At 44.5% G+C, this 19,024-nt stretch overlaps 1 protein-coding gene and 1 pseudogene across 1 annotated transcript; both read right to left on the bottom strand.

The window, feature by feature from the left end:
• Nucleotides 1-2,343: 2,343 nt before the first annotated feature.
• LOC119364689 (uncharacterized membrane protein YuiD-like) lies at nucleotides 2,344-7,688 on the bottom strand. Its single transcript, XM_037630179.1, has 5 exons — nucleotides 7,365-7,688; nucleotides 5,175-5,331; nucleotides 4,603-4,653; nucleotides 3,475-3,567; nucleotides 2,344-2,703 (listed from the first exon to the last, which is right to left on the bottom strand). The coding sequence occupies exons 1-5, from the start codon at nucleotides 7,448-7,450 to the stop codon at nucleotides 2,629-2,631; spliced, it is 462 nt and encodes a 153-aa protein (XP_037486076.1). The 5' UTR covers nucleotides 7,451-7,688; the 3' UTR covers nucleotides 2,344-2,628.
• Nucleotides 7,689-8,665: 977 nt separating this feature from the next.
• On the bottom strand, nucleotides 8,666-17,276 carry LOC119364686 (annotated as a pseudogene).
• Between the last annotated feature and the right edge of the window lie 1,748 nt (nucleotides 17,277-19,024).

The following is a 19,024-nucleotide window of genomic DNA, read 5'->3' as shown; positions in this document are numbered from 1 at the left end:
GCCGGAGGTGGCGGCGGCGGACGTAGGAGGAGGCGGCGGGGAGACTGCGGGCCGGGGAGGGCCCGATCCGGGCTGGCGGCGGCGATGTGGGCCTCGCCCACGTGGCGATCGGCGGTTGGACGAGGGACGCGGCGGCGGACGCGTCCGGCTGGGGGCGGACGTGTCCGTCGGTGCGGGAAGGTTTTTTTTTAAAAAAACTAGGGTTTGAGACGAGGGGATCCGGGATTTGGAGGAGGGGGTCTATAAATAGACATAAGTGGAGCTAGGAGAGTCCAAATGAGGTGCGGTTTTCGCCCACACGATCGTGATCGAACGCTCTAGGGCATGGAGCAGAGTTTGGTGGGTTTTGGGCCAAATTTGGGGGGTGTTGGGATGCAACACACACGAGGCCTTTTCGGTCCCTCGGTTAACCGTTGGAGTATCAAACGAAGTCCAAATGATACGAAACTTGACAGGCGGTCTACCGGTAGTAAACCAAGGCCGCTTGGCAAGTCTCGGTCCAATCCGGAAATGTTTAATTCCCAAACACGAAAAAAGCTAGAGATGACCACCGGAGGAGAACGAAGCGCCGGAATGCAAAACGGACAATGGGGAAAATGCTCGAACGCACGAGATGAACATGTATGCAAATGCGATGCACGAGATGACATGGTATGAGATGCATGAAAACAAAGACAACACACGAAGACAAAAACCCGAACCCGAGAAATAAATATAACTTAGCGCCGGAGACGGCAAGAGTTGGATACAAATATGGAAATTATATCTGGGGCGTTACAACGTTGTCAGTGAGAATGTTAGCATCATGCGCTGACCCCTCCCAGCCAGCCAGCACATATGTGAACCTCAGATCAAAGTCAACAGCAGCAAGCACATTCTGACTTGTGTAGTGCTTCCTCCCCCTGTATGATGCAGACTGTGACCTAGGAACTCTGGCAGTGACATGAGTACCATCTATTGCCCCAATGCAGTCCTGAAAATGGCATCACAAGCCTGTGTTAGTGCTCAACTTGAACAATACAAGCATATCAAATCATGAAAAGTGTATATTGTCAATGCTCATCTTGAAGTATGGATACCATCTTGGGCTTCCGCGAATCTTGGGTGGAGTCTGACCAGATGGTCTCCTGATCATCTCTCCTCTAAGCTCCCCAATAGCAAAAAGCACTTGCTTGAAGTACCTAGAGATGGTCTCCATTGATCTCCTGAACATGTTGTGAATGACCCTGAACCTCTGGTTATGGCCAACAACATGGAGGAACATGGTCACTTGCTCTTCGACACTAGTGTTGATGCTATCTTGTAACAGCCCCCTGCTCCTGAAGGTCTCAACAAGTCTGGCAAATGCTGCTCTTTTCATTCTAAGCATCCACAGAGCATCGACGTCATTGCAATTGTAGATGTAGTTCAGATTTTGGATCCTCTCCTGTTCCCAGGGAAACAATGGACCATAGCGAATCAAAGGTCTTCCAGCACGACGAACAGCTCTCTGGTGCATGAACATGACCCATGCTTGAATCACACTAATCAGTGCTGATGACTGGATTATCAGCCTCATCCGTGCGTCCATAACCTAGTCGACATGGATGGTTCGTTCAGTGGAAAATCGATCCTACACCTAGCTTAACGGCCTAACCACTGAGCTAACAAAGGGGAGAGGGGGTGTTGCTTACCGGCATCGGAGACGAGGACGGCGTAGGGGGAGCCATGGCACAGACTAGGTCGACCAGACGGTGGCCAACAGCAAGGGGAGCACCAGATCCGCCGCAAACATCGCCGCCTCTTCCGCCGCCGCCGCCGCCGTCCCCTCTAGCGCAGATCTGGAATCGCAGCCGCCACCGGTGGTGAGGCAGTAGCGAAGAAAGGGGGGCAGTGGCTATGGATGAGCGAGTGAAAGGGGGGTGAGGCTAATTTGACGCCAGGACGGCGCACCAGATTTCCATCTCCCGTCATCGCCCCTCGCCCGCGCCTCGCTCCCGCCCGTGCGACCTCGCGCCGCACTCAGCCTGGCTCGCGAGAAACTGCCGATCTCAGGGTTTCCAGCAAGCCAGGTTGTGGGCTGCTTTGAGAATCGTGCGGTGCAGGCCCAACAGAAAAACCAGGCTACCAAACAGACCTCTCCCTTCCCGCTCGGACCAGGCTAGACTCGGTGCGGGCAACCAAATACGCCCTACAAAGACTTATATTTAGGAGACATTGTACGTAGTACCTAAGTTGGCTGTGTTGCTTAAAGTTGCGTTAGATTTTCTGTGTCATATTTCTTACTCTTTGGATCAAAGGCAAATATAATAATCGAGTTCAAAAGGAAAAGTTCAAAAAAAAGGCAAACACAATAATTGTGTGCCCAGAATGGAGCTTATGACGTGGTATCAACTACTCAGAACCATCACGTTCTCAAGCTACATATCACTGCTAGTTGTACAGCAAACATTCAACATGAGGAGGTTCTGATCGACAGCAAACATCTCAGATTTACAGCACCAACTGAAGCTACGACCTACAATCCTACAGCGCAGATCTATATCAGTTAAGACTTTGTAGCAGCATGGACAGGCCACTTTTACACATTACATCAAAGATGAGCTTCTTTTGTATGCTTTACAAGATCGGCGATGCGATATTAGATGATCAAATATTGCCTCTCCCCAGAGCTAAGAGCATGACCACAGCCGTGAGGATTCCAAGGATGCAACCAGCCACCACCTGACATGTCAAACAAGTGTTTTTACATCCAGTATATCACGCATATCGGCTAATCATTGTTACTATCAAAATAATATACTCCCTCCGTTCCTAAATATAAGTCTTTTTAGAGATTTCAATACGAACTACATACGGATGTGGATAGATCTATTTTAGTGTAGATTCGCTCATTTTGCTCTGTATGTAATCCATATTTGGAATCTCTAAAAAGACTTATACTCCCTCCGTTCCTAAATATAAGTCTTTGTAGAGATCCCACAGGGTGAACTACATACGGAGCAAAATGAGTGAATCTAAACTTGAAATTCATCTATATACATCCGTATGTGGTTTATAGTGGAATCTCTACAAAGACTTACATTTAGGAACGGAGGGAGTATTTAGGAACGGAGGGAGTACCTGACAAGAGCATGCACAATCTTCCAAGATGACAATAAGGGTAAAAAAACTAGGGGCGAGCCAACTAACAACTGTCTGTCCCAAATATTTATGAAATGTCATTTGCATTCTAAGTTTTTGCTCCTGAAAGAGGTTTGCTGTATCATATGATGAAACTATTCAATAATCACAGCTTTGGAGCATGCTACAGATAATAAATATCTTTCGATATGAATAATTCGAGAACCATTGAAGTAGCTCACAAATTGATGCTCTGAAATTTCAGTAGTTAGTCTTTTTATTCTTTTCTGCTTCCTATATCGACAATCACATTTTCCTTAACTAGCAAGGCCACAAACATCAATATATGGAAGATAAAGCATGTAAGCTAACCTGAGGGACTGTGTGCCCAAGAATCTCACGCAATGGCTTTGTCTCTGCCAGCGGATGCTCTATAGGCAGCTCGTAGACAATTTGGTTTAACACCTGATAGGATTTGCATCAACAATATTAGTGTCATCTTGCTTCAGTGTCACACAAAGTTTGAAATACTTCTCTTTGTTATGTATCAATGGGTATCTTTCCACCGCCAAAAAAAGGGTACTTTAAACATACATTTGTCATTATCTAAATTTCTTGTTCACGTGTTGGTGAGAAAGTAGTTAATCAAGTCCAGGCCAAACATATAGTCAAAGGATACTCATCAACTGCTTATCAAATGTTCAAGGTAATCATGGAGAATATATCATTCAGCCGAACATATCCAACTTCAGAGGCATATCCATAGTGATGCATGCTCTATATACTGCAAACATAACTTACTACACACTGAATACTGGCAGCAAATGACAACAGAACAAACTAAATCTTGGACAACCATTTAGCTACTCCCTCCCTTCGGAATTAGATGACGCTCGAACGGATGTATCTAGCACTGAAATACGTCTAGATACATCCGTTTGAGCGTCAACTAAATGGAACGGAGGTAGTATAATTTATACATATACAGATCTTGTAAGTGTTGTTTCCAGCATCACAAACACCTAGCAGATCACTGGGTATCCTTGATCAAACTGAGAAAGTCTAATGCAATCTAATGCATATAACTATATGCGCAAATGCGATCCAATTCATAAATCTCCAGTGAGATAATAGAAATCAAACAGCAGGTCCATGTGAAAAGACTGTATGCTAGTTTTGTTTCTGTTTTTTTTTGGCGAGAAAGACTGTATGCTAGTTATAGATAGAAAATACTCCCTCCGTTCCTAAATATAAGTCTTTGTAGAGATCCCACAGGGTGGACTACATACGGAGCAAAATGAGTGAATCTAAACTTGAAATTCATCTATATACATCCGTATGTGGTTTATAGTGGAATCTCTACAAAGACTTACATTTAGGAACGGAGGGAGTATATGTTTATTAGCCTATAATCAGGGCAGCCGCTAAGCAGCCTCCCATGTTAGTGCATGCACATATTTAACCACAAGTCTAAGACCTTTTAGGATGAGACTGACAAACCTCTGCTTGTTTTCCAGCGTGTAACCGAACACCAAAAGCATCATGCATCACCTACAAACAAAAACGAAGGTTTTAGGCATACGTGTCTTTCATGTCGAAGTGTGTCCTTGTTATATACTCCCTCCGTCCGGAAAAGCTTGTCCCTCAAATGGATGTATGTAGCACCAAGTTAGTGCTAGATACATCCATTTGAGGGACAAGCTTGGGACAAGCTTTTTCGGACGGAGGGAGTATGAATGATGCCAGGAAAGTGCTGTTAAGCAGAAGTTTCACAACATACAACAGCAACTTTCAAAAGCAATGTGCAAAGTATCACATGAAAGTAGAAGAGACAAATAGAGATGAAAGCAAGCAAATGAATGCAAATAGTCTGATATTCTCTTCTACTCCCTCCGTCCGAAAAAGCTTGTCCCTCAAATGGATGTATCTAGCATCAAGTTAGTGTTAGATACATCCATTTAAGGAACAAGCTTGGGACAAGCTTTTTCGGACGGAGGGAGTATATTACTATACTCATGCAATAGAAGTAGCTAAGGCTTTATATACATAAAGAATCTCAAACATGTACTCACCACACATGCAAGTATCACTGAAGTTGCAAATGTGGCGCTACGAAAGCCTTCTTGGATTCCAACAGACACTGCAAGTGCTGTCACTGTGGCTGAATGTGATGATGGCATCCCTCCAGAAGCTATAAATTGCCTGGCATCCCAACGTTTCTCTTTATACCTACATAAAACCCAGAAAAGAAAAGAATTGCTTTAGAGAACACCAAATGCATACGGTTGGACAGTGCTAAGCAACATTTTAGCATGTTTTTTACCAGTTTACCCATACTTCTATGATAAGTGCAATTTAAGACACAAGCCTTGCCCCAATCCCAAATCGACCTTGAAGATAGTTATACAGTTAGAAATGAATGTTACCTCTTACATACTACTCCCTCCGTCCGGAAATACTTGTCGGAGAAATAGATGAAAATGGGTGTATCTAGAACTAAATTGTGTCTAGATACATTCGTTCCTTCGACAAGTATTTTTGGACGGAGGGAGTACTCCACATCATAACTAGGCAACATGAGTGATAAGCTTATACGGAACGTTCTCAAATTTTTGCCCTGATGTAAATTCAGGTCTGTGTGCATGTTGTTGAGTCAATAAAAACTCCTTTTACCGAATAAAGGCGTCTGCACATGTTCAAATGGTCCCCAAACAGTTAGTTTTCTTATTTGAATTATATGCTCCATGAGACAGCAAATGGTAGTGTGCACTTGCGATAAGTCCATAACCTATGAATGTGTGATGTCAATATGGGACAGCTCTACACACAATTGGTGATGTAAATTGACATCACAAATTGTCCATGATCCTCTTAAAATTTTGATATTCATGAAGAAAAAGATTAGAATTAGGCTAGCGCCGCCACTGAGGATAGGGCTCACTTCATGTTCATAGTCTAGTACCAGCCATTTTTGCTTAAATTATCAGGAAATCAAGGGTTAATTTCGTTATTTACTTTGCCAACAGACACTCTTTGCAGCCAATGCAAATAATTTATGGGCAGGAACATCACAAAGCATTGATTAAACATCTGAGTGACATTAGGACCAAAGTAAGGAAATACAGATAGTACTCCCTCCGTCCCAAAATAAGTGACTCAATTTTATACTAGCTTTAGTACAAAGTTAGTACAAAGTTGAGTCACTTAATTTGGGACGGAGGGAGTATTATGTAACCAACTGGCCTCTAGCATTAAACATGCAACAAATTTGCTTCACCAATCACAAATACAGCCCTTATCTGGCAGCAGAACCAGAATCAATGTGAAAAAATTAGGCTTCTAAGTGCCTCATCAAACCATCCGAATAACCATAAAATGTTCTCATATTAATAACTAAAACCTCATGATTGTCAGTAATGTGATCCAGGGGTGTCTCTCCACTACTTCTAGACAAAAACCATACCAAAAAGGTATAGTACTCCCTCCGTTTCAAAGATCTAGGTTTGCCCTAAGTCAAACTTCTTTAAAGTTTGACCAAATTTATAGAAAAATATACCAACATCTACAACATCAAATTAGTTTCACCAGATTCATCATAACACATGTTTTCATACTATATATATTTGATGCTGTAGATATTAGCATATCTTTCTACAAAGTTGGTCAAACTTATAGAAGTTTGACTTAGGACAAAACCTAGAACTTCGAACATTTTGGAAGCGGAGGGAGTACTATTTTTTGGCATGTTTTTGTCCTAGTTCGGTGACTGTAACTCTCACACCACGTGGTATATCTGGCATTTCCATTGCCTCTCGTTGACAAAGTATTCCGCGGGTGGTTCATGAATACTAGTATCTGGTTACAGAAGCAATTGGCGCAGATCGTACTAACATAACGAAGCGGAACGCAGAAATAAGAGGAAGATCTCGCTAAGCTTGGCGGGGATCCACAGCCTACTGCTTCTGTAACCAGCCTAGGAAACTGATCCGCCGAACAATTAGGCTAGGAAACTGATCCGCCGAATTTAAAACGAAAAAAACAGCCTAAAATTAGTAAAATGCAATTCCTAGCAGGTCTCGAATCCAAATCTCCCTTCACCTTGGCGCTAAGCAGACAAGCTACAAACTCGCGACCACCAAAGTCACACGCGCTCCGCAATGCTCACACAAGCAGCAGCGGCAGCCCGAGGAGCGGAGCCAAACCCTCGGCCGGAACTGTAACGCGGGGCAGGGGAGAGGAGAGGAGGGGTGCAGGCAGCTGACCAGGTGGTGAAGAACTTGGCGGACTGCGCGACCGCGAAGGCGAGGAGCCCCGCGACGAGCGGGTAGTTCACCACGGCGGCGACCATCTCCGGCTCGGGCCGCGTCTCCTCGATCGATCTCCGGCGGAGCCCTCTGGCACGGCGCGAGGGGAGAGGATTCGAGTTGGGCGAGGGGAAGCAACGGGAGGGGACGGGGGGGATGGCTTCGCGTTCCTTCTTCTGCCGTCGGCTTTTCCCCTCTCCCTCCCTCGTTCTCCTCCTGTGTGCTTCGGTAAATTCTGCGTGCGTGCGTGCGTGCGTGCGTGCCGCCCGAGCTACCTCTACTAGTCTTCGGGGTTACGGCCCACAGAGATCGACCGACGCGAGCACAGAATATTGCTTTTCGGGTTGGATTCCGTAACACGGGAGAGTCGTTCGTTGCCCTGTTGGAACGGCACGGGCCCGGCCGCCTGACGTGGTCCCTCCGTTACAGACGGCTGGCTAGGATAGATAGCGAGTGGGTGAATGAACAATTACTCGTGAATGAATATGCTTCGGGTCGATAGATTTGAGCCGTGCGAATATGCCACGCGGCCGTGAAGTGTTCCGGTGGTTCGAGTACGGCATCAACCCACATAATTAAAAGACAGCTACGTGTTCACCGATGCAACAGCAACCCGGCTTACGTGTCGCTTGAAGTGGGAGGCCGCCGGTCGGTCGGCGGTCCAGATGCAGCAACGTGACACTGCTACGGTTTCAATTTTGAGCATCCGATTTTGGCCAATTTCGTCTGCGGCCACCGTGTCGTGTATGTTTGGGTATGGCTGTGTGCACGCTTTTGTCTCCCGTGCCGTGTCGGAAGATGCAAATCTGCAATTTGATTGTATATATACCGATCGCCTCTTTCTGCAAGCGACATGATAAACACCATGGCTAGGCCCCCATGGTTCGGATCGCGTCACACAGGACACGGTGTTCCAGCGAAAGCCGTGCGCTCCCACCGGTGGAGTGATGGGAGGGACGCAATCAATTGAGAAGTGGATCTACCGGACAAACACTGCCGCACGACGCACCGCCTCAAGCTCGTAGTACTGCACGATCAACGAATGGGTATCGGTTCGCACCAAGAAATGATAGAGGCGCGCTGCTGCCAGGACCCGCACCGTGCTAGCCGGAGCATATTCGAATGAATATGCGACGGCAGCAATGCAATGAAGCTGCCCACAACCGATGCTCAGATCGGAGCTGACAACGGCAACATGCAATGGAGCCGCCCAGCTGCTGATTGGTTGGCCAGTCAACTCCAACAAGTGCGACCAAGACTCGGCGGTAAATATACTCGGCTGATGCTGCTAAGTAAATATATTCCAACATGGCTGGTGGTATATCAAGATTACAAGTTAGCACATTATTACTACTAACTCATCTCTCGTCTAGTACACCACTGGTTTCCCTTTGTTTCTTTAATCAGGAAATGTCTCATGTCTCCCTGCTTCTGCCTTTTGATCCTGGCTGACCCGCTATCTTACACGGCCAGACCCCCATGTAGACAGCTTGACTGAAAGGCCGGCGTTTGCTTGCATACATACTTCACACCGGAGCCGTGGCTGGTGTCCCCTCTGCTACCAACACTTTTTTTTCCAAGCGCCTCTGCAAATTTATGGAAACAACGGCGATCAGCTTTCAGCACACGGGATAACAACTACTCCCTCCGTTCAATTTTGTAAGACGTTTTAGACATTTAAGACAACAGCTAAACAGTTCGATTTTTCAGCTGTCTAAAACGTCTTACAAAACTGAACAGAGGGAGTATTGGAGAGTGTACATGGGAGTGGGCACGAACCTTCTCTGGTTAAATTTCTATCCGGTTCCTGGTTTCAAACTTCATTCTTATGTATGTACTGTACATTGTAGCCTGACAAGACCTTAGACAACGGTTCTGATTGCTTTGCTTGTAGATTATTCACCCTTCCCAACGAATTTAACAAGCTCTGCTTTGGCAGCTTCTATGACCACTGGAAAATCAACCTCCATATAGCGTCCCCTGTCAGAAAAAAAAACTTCAGCCATGCGCTAAATCGGTGGAAAGACAAGCTATACATAAAAATAACAAAATGAGTCCAGAGAAAGAGAGAGACCAGAAGTGGTTTTTGGACCAGGTAGCAGCTGGAAAAGCCGGGCTGGAGATGCCATGCATAATCCTCGCGACAGCCCTCGGGGTGAATTTGGCAAACGAATTGCTCTGGAGGAATACCTGGCAGCACAGTGAAGAAATTGTCAGGCGGGCCTGTTATATGATTACCAATCACAGTGGAAAATGTACCATGGTGTTAGTTCTTACCTTTATATCGGATTGCAAGAACGTGCTGCAGGAAGCAAAATCAAATGTTCCGTCAGATAAAACCTAGCACGGAACAACGCAAGAAGCAAATGCTCTGGTGAGTTATGTGGGAAGAGAGCACGCAAACCTGCTCTTGCGGAGCGGAGTACAGTAATCATCGTCTGGTGTGCCTTCCTTCTTGCTGAAGTAGTCTATAATCCTCTTCTGGATGCATGGGGTGTGCTCGGAGCCAGAACAGCCATCTATCTTTTTACAACCTTTGACAGCATAGTCCGCGAGAGCAAACATAGCGTCTAGTTTCCTGATCTGTTTAAACAGCAAGCATCAGCAATCAGTTAATATGAATAACTGAGACGAAATTACCATTGATAAAAGCCTATTGAGTACATAATTTATAAAAGCCTGTTGAGTACATGATTTACTACCTCTAACAAATACAATGTATAAACTGATGATCTGCAACTATAGTTTGAAGGACAATATTGTATGACAAGATATACTTATTTAGAAGAGCTTAAGAAACTGTTTACCACCTTTGAGTTTTCTACTTCAGAAAGCCATTTTGTGAGATTTGCTGAAAGAGCGTTCAAGTCATCTGGCCTTTTTAAGATCATATAACAGTAGGCTGGGTCTTTCAATTCATAAGATAGTTCTCCTGAAAACTGATTTACAGAGAGAAATAATTAAATGTCACATAACATAAGGAGCATAACATAGAAGCGGTGCAACAGGATAAAGACAATAGAGAACAGACGATGAATCATTCCAAAAGCACAATATTTTAGCAAATCACTCGAGCTATACCAGGCCATAAGCCTGTAACTACATGACCAAAAGATCTTACACTAGAACAGCGATAAGCAACAAGTGCCACAGCACAACTGATAATGAAAATATTTGCTAGGACATGGAAGTGTGATCATAAGTAACATAATATACATAACAGAAAATCTAGGCTATATCAAGTGTGCCCATTTTCTCTAGCAATAGTGTGTGTATAGCAGTTACCTAAAGCAAATGCAGTCAATGACTATTGGTGGCACATTACTGCAATCCATAGCAGGGCTGAAATGATCTACTACCTTGCTCCTAAATATAAGACGTTTGGCAGTTTAACTTGAACCAATGGGGCGTCTTATATTTAGAAACAGAGGGTGTAACATATATGTTTCTATAGCAACATTTTTTCTCTCAAATACGCACCTAAAGCACATCATTTTGCATTAGAAGAAAACATTGAAATGCCACCATTCATACAGCCAACAAAACCAAGCAAAAGCAAACCAATAGCAAAAAAGGAAGCAAAACAAAATAAACGGTACATCTGTCCTACTGCTTCTATTGGGTCGCATCTTGAGGCCAGACATGGTTTCTGTAGCAACATAATCATGGGGCATAGCAACTGTCAGTTACTACTCGGTTGCTACAGATGCTAGGTACTATACTAAGTACACTGTCCATACCTAGGTACTCGTACAATACAGCCAGCTGTTAATCTTCTTGAAATATGGGGGGAGTTAGGTACTAAAATGCAACTAATACAGAAAACGAAGTTACAAAGGTCGAATCAGCTGTTGTCTCAGTTTTGGCCTAACCTGACCTAGCCTAGTTGGTTTCTCTTTTCTTTGTCATATTGTATTTTGCTTAGGTTTTTGTTTTGGTTTGATTTTCATGGCCATCCTCTTCTTAATGACAACGACAAGCATTTTGATGTGTGTTCGAGAAAAAAGTTACAGGAAACAAAGGAACAAAGATCGAAGCATCCAGCTGGTTACCTACTACGTATTTGAAATTAAATCCTTATGTGCAGCAAACAAAATATAACCAGTGATTCAACTAAAAGAAATACGAAAGTAAGTGTGAAATTCTGAATCCAGCTCAAAAGCAATTTCAGTTTTGCTGTTTGATAAGCTTAGTGACACATATTTGAACATAAATACTCTGTCCCATAATATAAGACGTTATTACATCCAATATACTCACATATTGGATGTAATAACATCTTATATTATGGGACGGAGGGAGTAAATGATAACCATGGAATTCATGGACACCTCGAAAACACCACTCTAACTGGAAAAAATGGCGGTTTGTTCAGGCAAACCTTTAGCTTTTGCAAACGATCAAACACTTCATTCATTGTGATCCTCATATCATTAGCTACTCTTGGTACTTCGAAGACATAACTGCCATCCTTCATTTCAGACCTGCTTTTCCATACAGAATCAGTCTTAGAGAGATGCAGCAAGTTCAGAAGAGCACTTCAAAACAGAAGTAGAGGGAACGTTTACTTATTTAGAATTGATCTAAGTAGTATATCCTTGTCAGCAAGCAGTTGCGGGGATGTCTGTAGCAATACAATTCAGCGAAAAAAGAGAGGTTAAAAGAAAAGGAGAAAAGTATAATATCTTATGAAAAGAACAATGAACATGGGATGTGCATGGTAATCATGTGCGAAGGTCACAATGTTGTCGAACAACTGTGGATTAACCATTGATTACTGGACACATACCATGGTCCTCAGCTGAGCACACTAAGAAAAAATTTGGTTCAAATGGTGCAAACCTCAAATCACTGGATAAGAATATACCTTGTGAAAATACAGTGTGCAGGTAACACTGAACTGAGGAAGTAAATGGAGATATTGCTCCTCACCAATTTCCAGCTGTGTGAGGACTGTTAAAAGCACCTGCAGTGAGAAATTGCAAGGAGAATCATCTCATCTGAAGATTAGCTGGATCATCCAACAATTCAGATTATTCAAAAAGTAACCAAAATGCTTACAGGAAGTTTAAAAGCAAAGCAAATGAAGTTATTCCTAGGGAAAAAGGAAAATTTCAAATAAATCACTACTGTTCAAAAGTTAGAAGGAAAGGGCACCTCTACATACTTTACTCCATATAACTAGCAACAATTGGTTTTTATGTAGATAAATTTAGGTCAAAACAACTCTCGCAGGGAAAAACAGTAGATTTGTCAAAAGTAGTTTATAACAACAACAACAACAACAACAACAACGGAGCCTTTAGTCCCAAACAAGTTGGGGTAGGCTAGAGGTGAAACCCATAAGATCTCGCAACCAACTCATGGTTCTGGCACATGGATAGCAAGCTTCCATGCACCCTTGTCATGGCTAGTTCTCAAAAGTAGTTTATGTCATTACTTTTTTATATTTTCTTCCTAGGTCATTGTACCGTACAGTTCAAAAATGTAATGGTCAAACAAGTGTATTAGAGACCGTGCCAATGTCCAGGCGACATGAAAATATCACAAAGGTACTACTTGCTTCAGAGAAAAGGTTTAGAATGATGATCCTGGTTTGTTCTTGGGAACAACTGCTCTAGTCCCTAGATTAAACATTGAGATTTTCTTGAGACAGAAGACCAAGAAATATTGTCTATGATGTTTTGATATGAATGCTAGATAGCATCTCTAAAATACAGATATAAAACCGTCATTTAAGGTAGCAAATCCAATTTATTATAATGGAAATAGTTAAATTTGTATGTGACATCAAACAACCACTAACCTCCATGGTATGTCTGTCAAGTGCAGAAATGTATCAAATTAACTCGATATAGTGTAAGGTTGTGAGGGGACTTTCTAAGCACTGGTAAATGTGTGAATGAGAAAACAAACTACATGGGCTGATGGGACAGGCACAAACCTCTTCTTTTATATCAAACTTGCGTGAAGTAGACTCTTTAGGGAAGGAACAGATGCACCCCATCGTGTTGCCAGAGGAGAATATCTGGTTAAGAAATTTGCTCATTGCATATTCATCAATGCCATCGCTGCCGAAAGGGGTTTCTTAGAGTCATTTCACAGGAAATATACAGATGAGAGAACAAATAATATAGAAAATTAATTCACCTGTGTGAAAGACTGCGAATCTTATAGAATGTTGTTGAATCAAAAAGAAGGTGACAGTGTGATAACCGTCCATCCCTTCCAGCACGTCCAGTTTCCTGAAAGAGCATATCCATATGTTCTAGAAGATAGTAGAATGGAGAAGTGTATATGACATCATGAAGTTCTTACCTGTATGTACTCTTCAAGGCTTTCTGGCAACCTATAGTGGATCACCTAAGGAAAGAATGCTTGTATCAGTCCAAGTTAGCAGCAAATTATTATTTTACTTTAGTTATGAGCTGCGCATTTGAAAGAACACTGAAATATTTCTTGTTTTCAGATGTAATTGAAAATAATTATGTGGATATAATCATACCCCTTCGACATCACTCTTATCAAGACCCATGCCAAACGCCACAGTTGCAACAACCTTCCTCAAGGCGGAAAAAACAAAGTTAGACACCTGGCCTACATAATACAACTTATAAAATAGAAAACCGAGGAACTACGTAAGCAAGCATATACCACTCTTATTTTGTTAGAGCAGAACAGCTCCTGTACCCGGCTCCTCTTTTTCATCAAAAGTCCACTATGGTAGCTCTATAAAAATAGAAAATGTCATAGATAAAAAGTATGCGCGGCTAACACATAACAAGCTAAAGATGGAATGCCAACCTTGGCATTAATGTTGTTATCACACAAGTGCTTACAAACATAATCCGTTTCTGTCTGTTCAAGATAACACGAAAAAGGTTATATATGCAGTATTGAATTGTATCAAATAACAGCTGGACAGGTGTGTTAACCATCTTTAGGTTGAGAAAGTTTAACCTGAAATTTGCAATAGACGATAATACTTTTCATATTGACAAAAGGGGGAGACTTTAATAGCAACATTAAATCCTTCAGCCTGTGACACAATATAATGCGTCATATCTCATTTGCCTTATTTCAAATATATACCATATTAAATAGACTCTGGTAACAAGGATGAGTAAACTACCTGTTATCACTCATGCTGATAGACAGCTTTAGATTTTCCCTAACTTGAGATGTCTGGATGAGATTACCAGATGGAATTTCTAAGGCATTAACTATCTCCTGCAAGGTTTGAGTTGTTGCAGTTGCAGTCATTGCAAGAATACATTGAATATTAAGCTTTCTCCGAAGTAGTGATGCTCGAAGCCTTAGATATGAAGGTCTAAAATTATGAGACCTGTCCATTTGGGAAAAATGAAAGATTAGATCATGAACTTAGATACACTAACACTACAAAATGAACAGCAAGTACATAATAGAGTATGAAAACAAAGCAATGAAACTAGCTGAATGTATCACAAAAAGTAAACGCAAGCATGGATAAAGAGTGGTAGAGCAGAAAAAATATCGCCATGCAGTCTAATGGCAGAACTAATTTAAAATCGAAAGTAAATGGTTATTAGCAATTTAGCATTTGCTTATGTGAAAGCTAAAGGAAGCATTAATATTAAGATAGCAACATTAATCATATCAATGAAGTCCAAGATAGATGATAGCTTTCTTATCGGTGCATCGGTCCACCCCATCTGATTATGTGATTCAAATTTTGTTGAGTATTTCTTACCTAGTCAATGATATGTGTCTAAAATAGATTTGTTGTTATCTTGCTCAGTTGTATTCGCATAGCTGGTAACTGTGACTGGCCACTTATTTGACCAATTTAAAACCAGTACCATCCTAGATCACCTCTTTCAGCTTGTTATTTTTGTATCCAGGAAATCAACTGCGAAGATAGATTGCAGTGCCAACTGTAAACAAGTAGATAGGGGTGGTGTTGCTGCTCTAAGCGCCTGTGTATCCTGCCTTTGGGGTGTGCGTTTGTTGTGGTGGCGTGCATTTGTATCGGGCCGTTGGTGATCTTTGCTTTATATATAAAGCGGGGCGGAAGCCTTTCTCGGTACTGTAAACAAGTATCTAGTGTTCTCAGCTGAACTAAGATGAAATATAAACTCACCATTCAGAAATGCAATGGGCTTCATCAATGACCACAAGAGATATTGGGAGTGTGTCCCTGAATATCTGCAGAAATTCTTCATTCAAGAATCTCTCAGGGGAAACAAAAAGAACCTGATAAACAATGGAAGCTATCTCAGAAAAATGAAGCAAAATACAGGTTAACGTCACTACTGCAAAACATGTGAGGACAATTGGGCTCATATTCCAAATTTAAGACGAATTGTTGTTTCTCAAATCCATATTCTTGTTACTACATCAACAAAATATATTGTGTTGAAATAGAATTTGCAAGGTATGCAGCGATGATTCTCTAGATAAGGCAAAATCAAAGCAGATAGTTGTTGATGCAAGAGTGGTCTGTTCAGAAATGACGCTTAAGAAAGCTGTACCTTTATTTCCCCTGCACGCAACAGCCGTAATGTTCCATGAAACTCATCACTCGTCTGAACGAATAAAACAATATAACACTTATATTAAAAAACAATAATGAGTAGGACTAGCAGCAAGCATATAAACTTTTGCATTTACCTGACTACTCGCAAGAAGGCCTCCTGGGAGAAATGCAGGGAGCTTCCTCAATTGATCAACCATCAAGGACAGCAATGGGCTCACCACCAGTGTCAGTCCAGGCAAAATCATAGCAGGCAACTGAAAAGTAGCATCAAGATCATGTCAGAACTGGCCTATAACAAACCAATAACTCAAATTTGGCTGCAAACCTGATAGCACAGTGACTTGCCCGCGCCGGTGGGCAGCACGAGCACCGTCGACTCCCCTGCAACTACATTCTGGATGGCCTCAAGCTGACCCTCGCGGAATGAATCATAACCAAACACCTTCCTGAGCAAACTCTCGAGATTCTGCTCGGACGGATCCTCTCTGGCTACCTCAACAATCTTGAGAACACCGTCATCACCTCCCGCCGCATTCTTCTCCCGCTCGAGGAGCGCCTCCGCCACGAAATCCCCTTCCTCATCGGCACCTGCCCGGGCCTTTCCACCGCCGGGCTGCTGCCGCTTCCAGGAGCGGTATTTCGTCGGGCGCCTGGCCTGCGACTTGAACGACTTCTTCCGGCCGTACCCATTGATGTTGAGCCGAACGAAGTTGCCCGCGGGGTCCCCTCTCGGCCGCTTCGGCTGCTCAACCGCGGCCGCAGGGGCCTCCGACACCGAGTTGGGGTGCACCCGCTTGGGCCTGAGCTGCGGCGGCGGGTGGGTGACTGCCGGGGGCGGGGACGGCTCGGCGATTGGTATCTCCGCGGGCTCGGGCTCAGGCTCAGGCTCGACCTCGGGCGCGGGGGTGGGGTTCGTGAATGCGGCGGCTGGTTCGAATGAGAGGTTGCGAGACTGGACGAGACGGCGGAAGGAGGAGAAGGAGACTGTGCTGGCGCTGGCGGTGAGCGCTGACCCCGGGGCGATGCGCGCCGCGAGGCCGTGCGGGTCGGAGAGGGCGGCGGCGCGGATCGGAGGCGCGGAGGCGGAGGCGGGGGCGGAGGTAGAGCAGGGTACGGGCTTGGGCTTGGGTTTGGGCTTGCGTTTGGGTTTTGATGTGGGATCTGGCGTGGGACGGTGCTTGGACGGTGCCGGGCGAGGTGCTGGTGAGCACCGGCGAGTCGGGGAGGCGGATACGTCGGAGAGGAGGGAGTCGTCGGAATCGGAATCGGCGGCGTGGAGGGAAGAGTACATCGCTGGTGACGGAATTGGTGGTGCGGGGCGGTGGGTTGGGGCCTTAGGGGTGGGGGACGGAGTTGAGGAATTGGAGGGAGATTTGAGGAGATTTCCCGCCAAGCACCAGTTTGGAAAAGTAGCAAGGCCAGCACAGCAGCGGGTGTTCTGCACAAACCGAGATCTCGATTGGTGAATTTCGGCGAGTCTGAACACGGTTAGAGCATCTACAACTACAACTTCCAGATTTCGTCTCCCAAACATCCACGGATGCGGAGAGCGACCGGACAACATCCTAAAAATCCTTTTTCCAACTAAGATACTTCAATTATGAATTTTCAAATCCATACAATTACATGCGCGTGAAACCTAATCTAAAGCGGAGCCTGTCCGGCTCCGTCGTGCCCGTGTTCGGTGGTTGGCTGCGTTGACCCAAATGTTGGTTCGGTTCTCAACGAGGTAGAGTAGCACACGAGTCACGCACCAACTCACGAGACTCGTGGCATCGTCGTCTCCCATACCCTACTCTTCCTCGTCGGAGTCTGTGCCCTACACATCGCCAGTGGATGTGAGGTCGGTGATGGATCCGTAGTGGTCAAAGCCGGCCACGTCCACCACGACTTGGTTGTGGCAACAGGTGTTGTCGGGCACCATATGCGGCGTCGGAGAGTGTGAATCCGTCTCGTCGATGCCTGGCGTAAGGGCTGTCACGCGCACTGCCTTACATGGTGAGCATGCCGCGCAATACTTGAGCCCGACATGTGGTAGCCCGATTCCACGCGCCAATGAAGGGGTTGCGCATCCGCCATGGCGTTGGGACGCCTGACGGGCCGCACCGCCTCCGGCGAGGCAGCCAAACCTGCCATGGGGCCGGATTCATGCTTCATTTAAGCGGACGCAATTGGTTCCCGCCGGATGGAGCCCGAGTGCTGCCTTCGGGCGGACTCCTCCCGGGAGCGGCGGAGCGCAAGGCGGACACCATCTCCTCCTCGGGGCCGCGCGGGACGAGCTTCGGGTCAACGGATCGGGAGGTGTAGGACTCGGATCCACTGCCCACCATGCTAGAGAAGGCGGGAGATGGCCGGGAAAGAGCTTGTGGGCGGAGGGGGCTGGAGTGGATAGGGTTCAATTTATGTGGGATCTTGGTGGGCGAGAGTGGGCTGGATCCGATGTGGCGGGCATGTCCGGGCATCCGCATATCGGCCCCACAAATGGGATGGATATGCTGAGTGTCGGTTAGTCCGCGCATTTGGGATGGATACGGGTCATCAATTTGGATGGCAATTTTTCGTTCGGACAATGATCAGACAACCCGCCCGGTCGTTTGGGACGCATATGAGTCCGGTTATAGATGCTCTTAGTGCAATATATGAAAACCGAAATTACGTTTAGTGAATTTTTTATGTTTTAAGCTCGGTTAGTGCAATATGAAAACCGGAGTTAGGACTGAAATTTTCAAGATCAACTAAACGATTAACCGAGGATTTCCGGTTGGGTGTCCAGTTAAAACTGAAATTTTCAGGACATTTTTCTCGTAAATGGTGGATTTTGTTGTCTCAAAGTAAAGCATCAAGAGAACAAAAACACAATGAGTCACATTCCATATAAGTAGGATGCGCATAGCCAACATAAACCCACACACATAAAAATACGTCATTAAATAGCAAAGTCATATCAGACCACATCTACATGTAGGCTACAAAAGAAGAAGAAAATGAAAGCGATTCACTACAAAATCTGCTTCATTAAGTGACAAAAACATTGGTGAAAAAGCATGAAACGTCGCCAAAGATCATTTTCTGTGATGGTCCACGTCAAGAGGTCCCCCTC

Source organism: Triticum dicoccoides, chromosome 2B (genome assembly GCF_002162155.2).
Source record: "Triticum dicoccoides isolate Atlit2015 ecotype Zavitan chromosome 2B, WEW_v2.0, whole genome shotgun sequence".
NCBI lineage: Eukaryota > Viridiplantae > Streptophyta > Magnoliopsida > Poales > Poaceae > Triticum > Triticum dicoccoides.
This window is presented reverse-complemented; position numbering and strand designations above follow the sequence as displayed.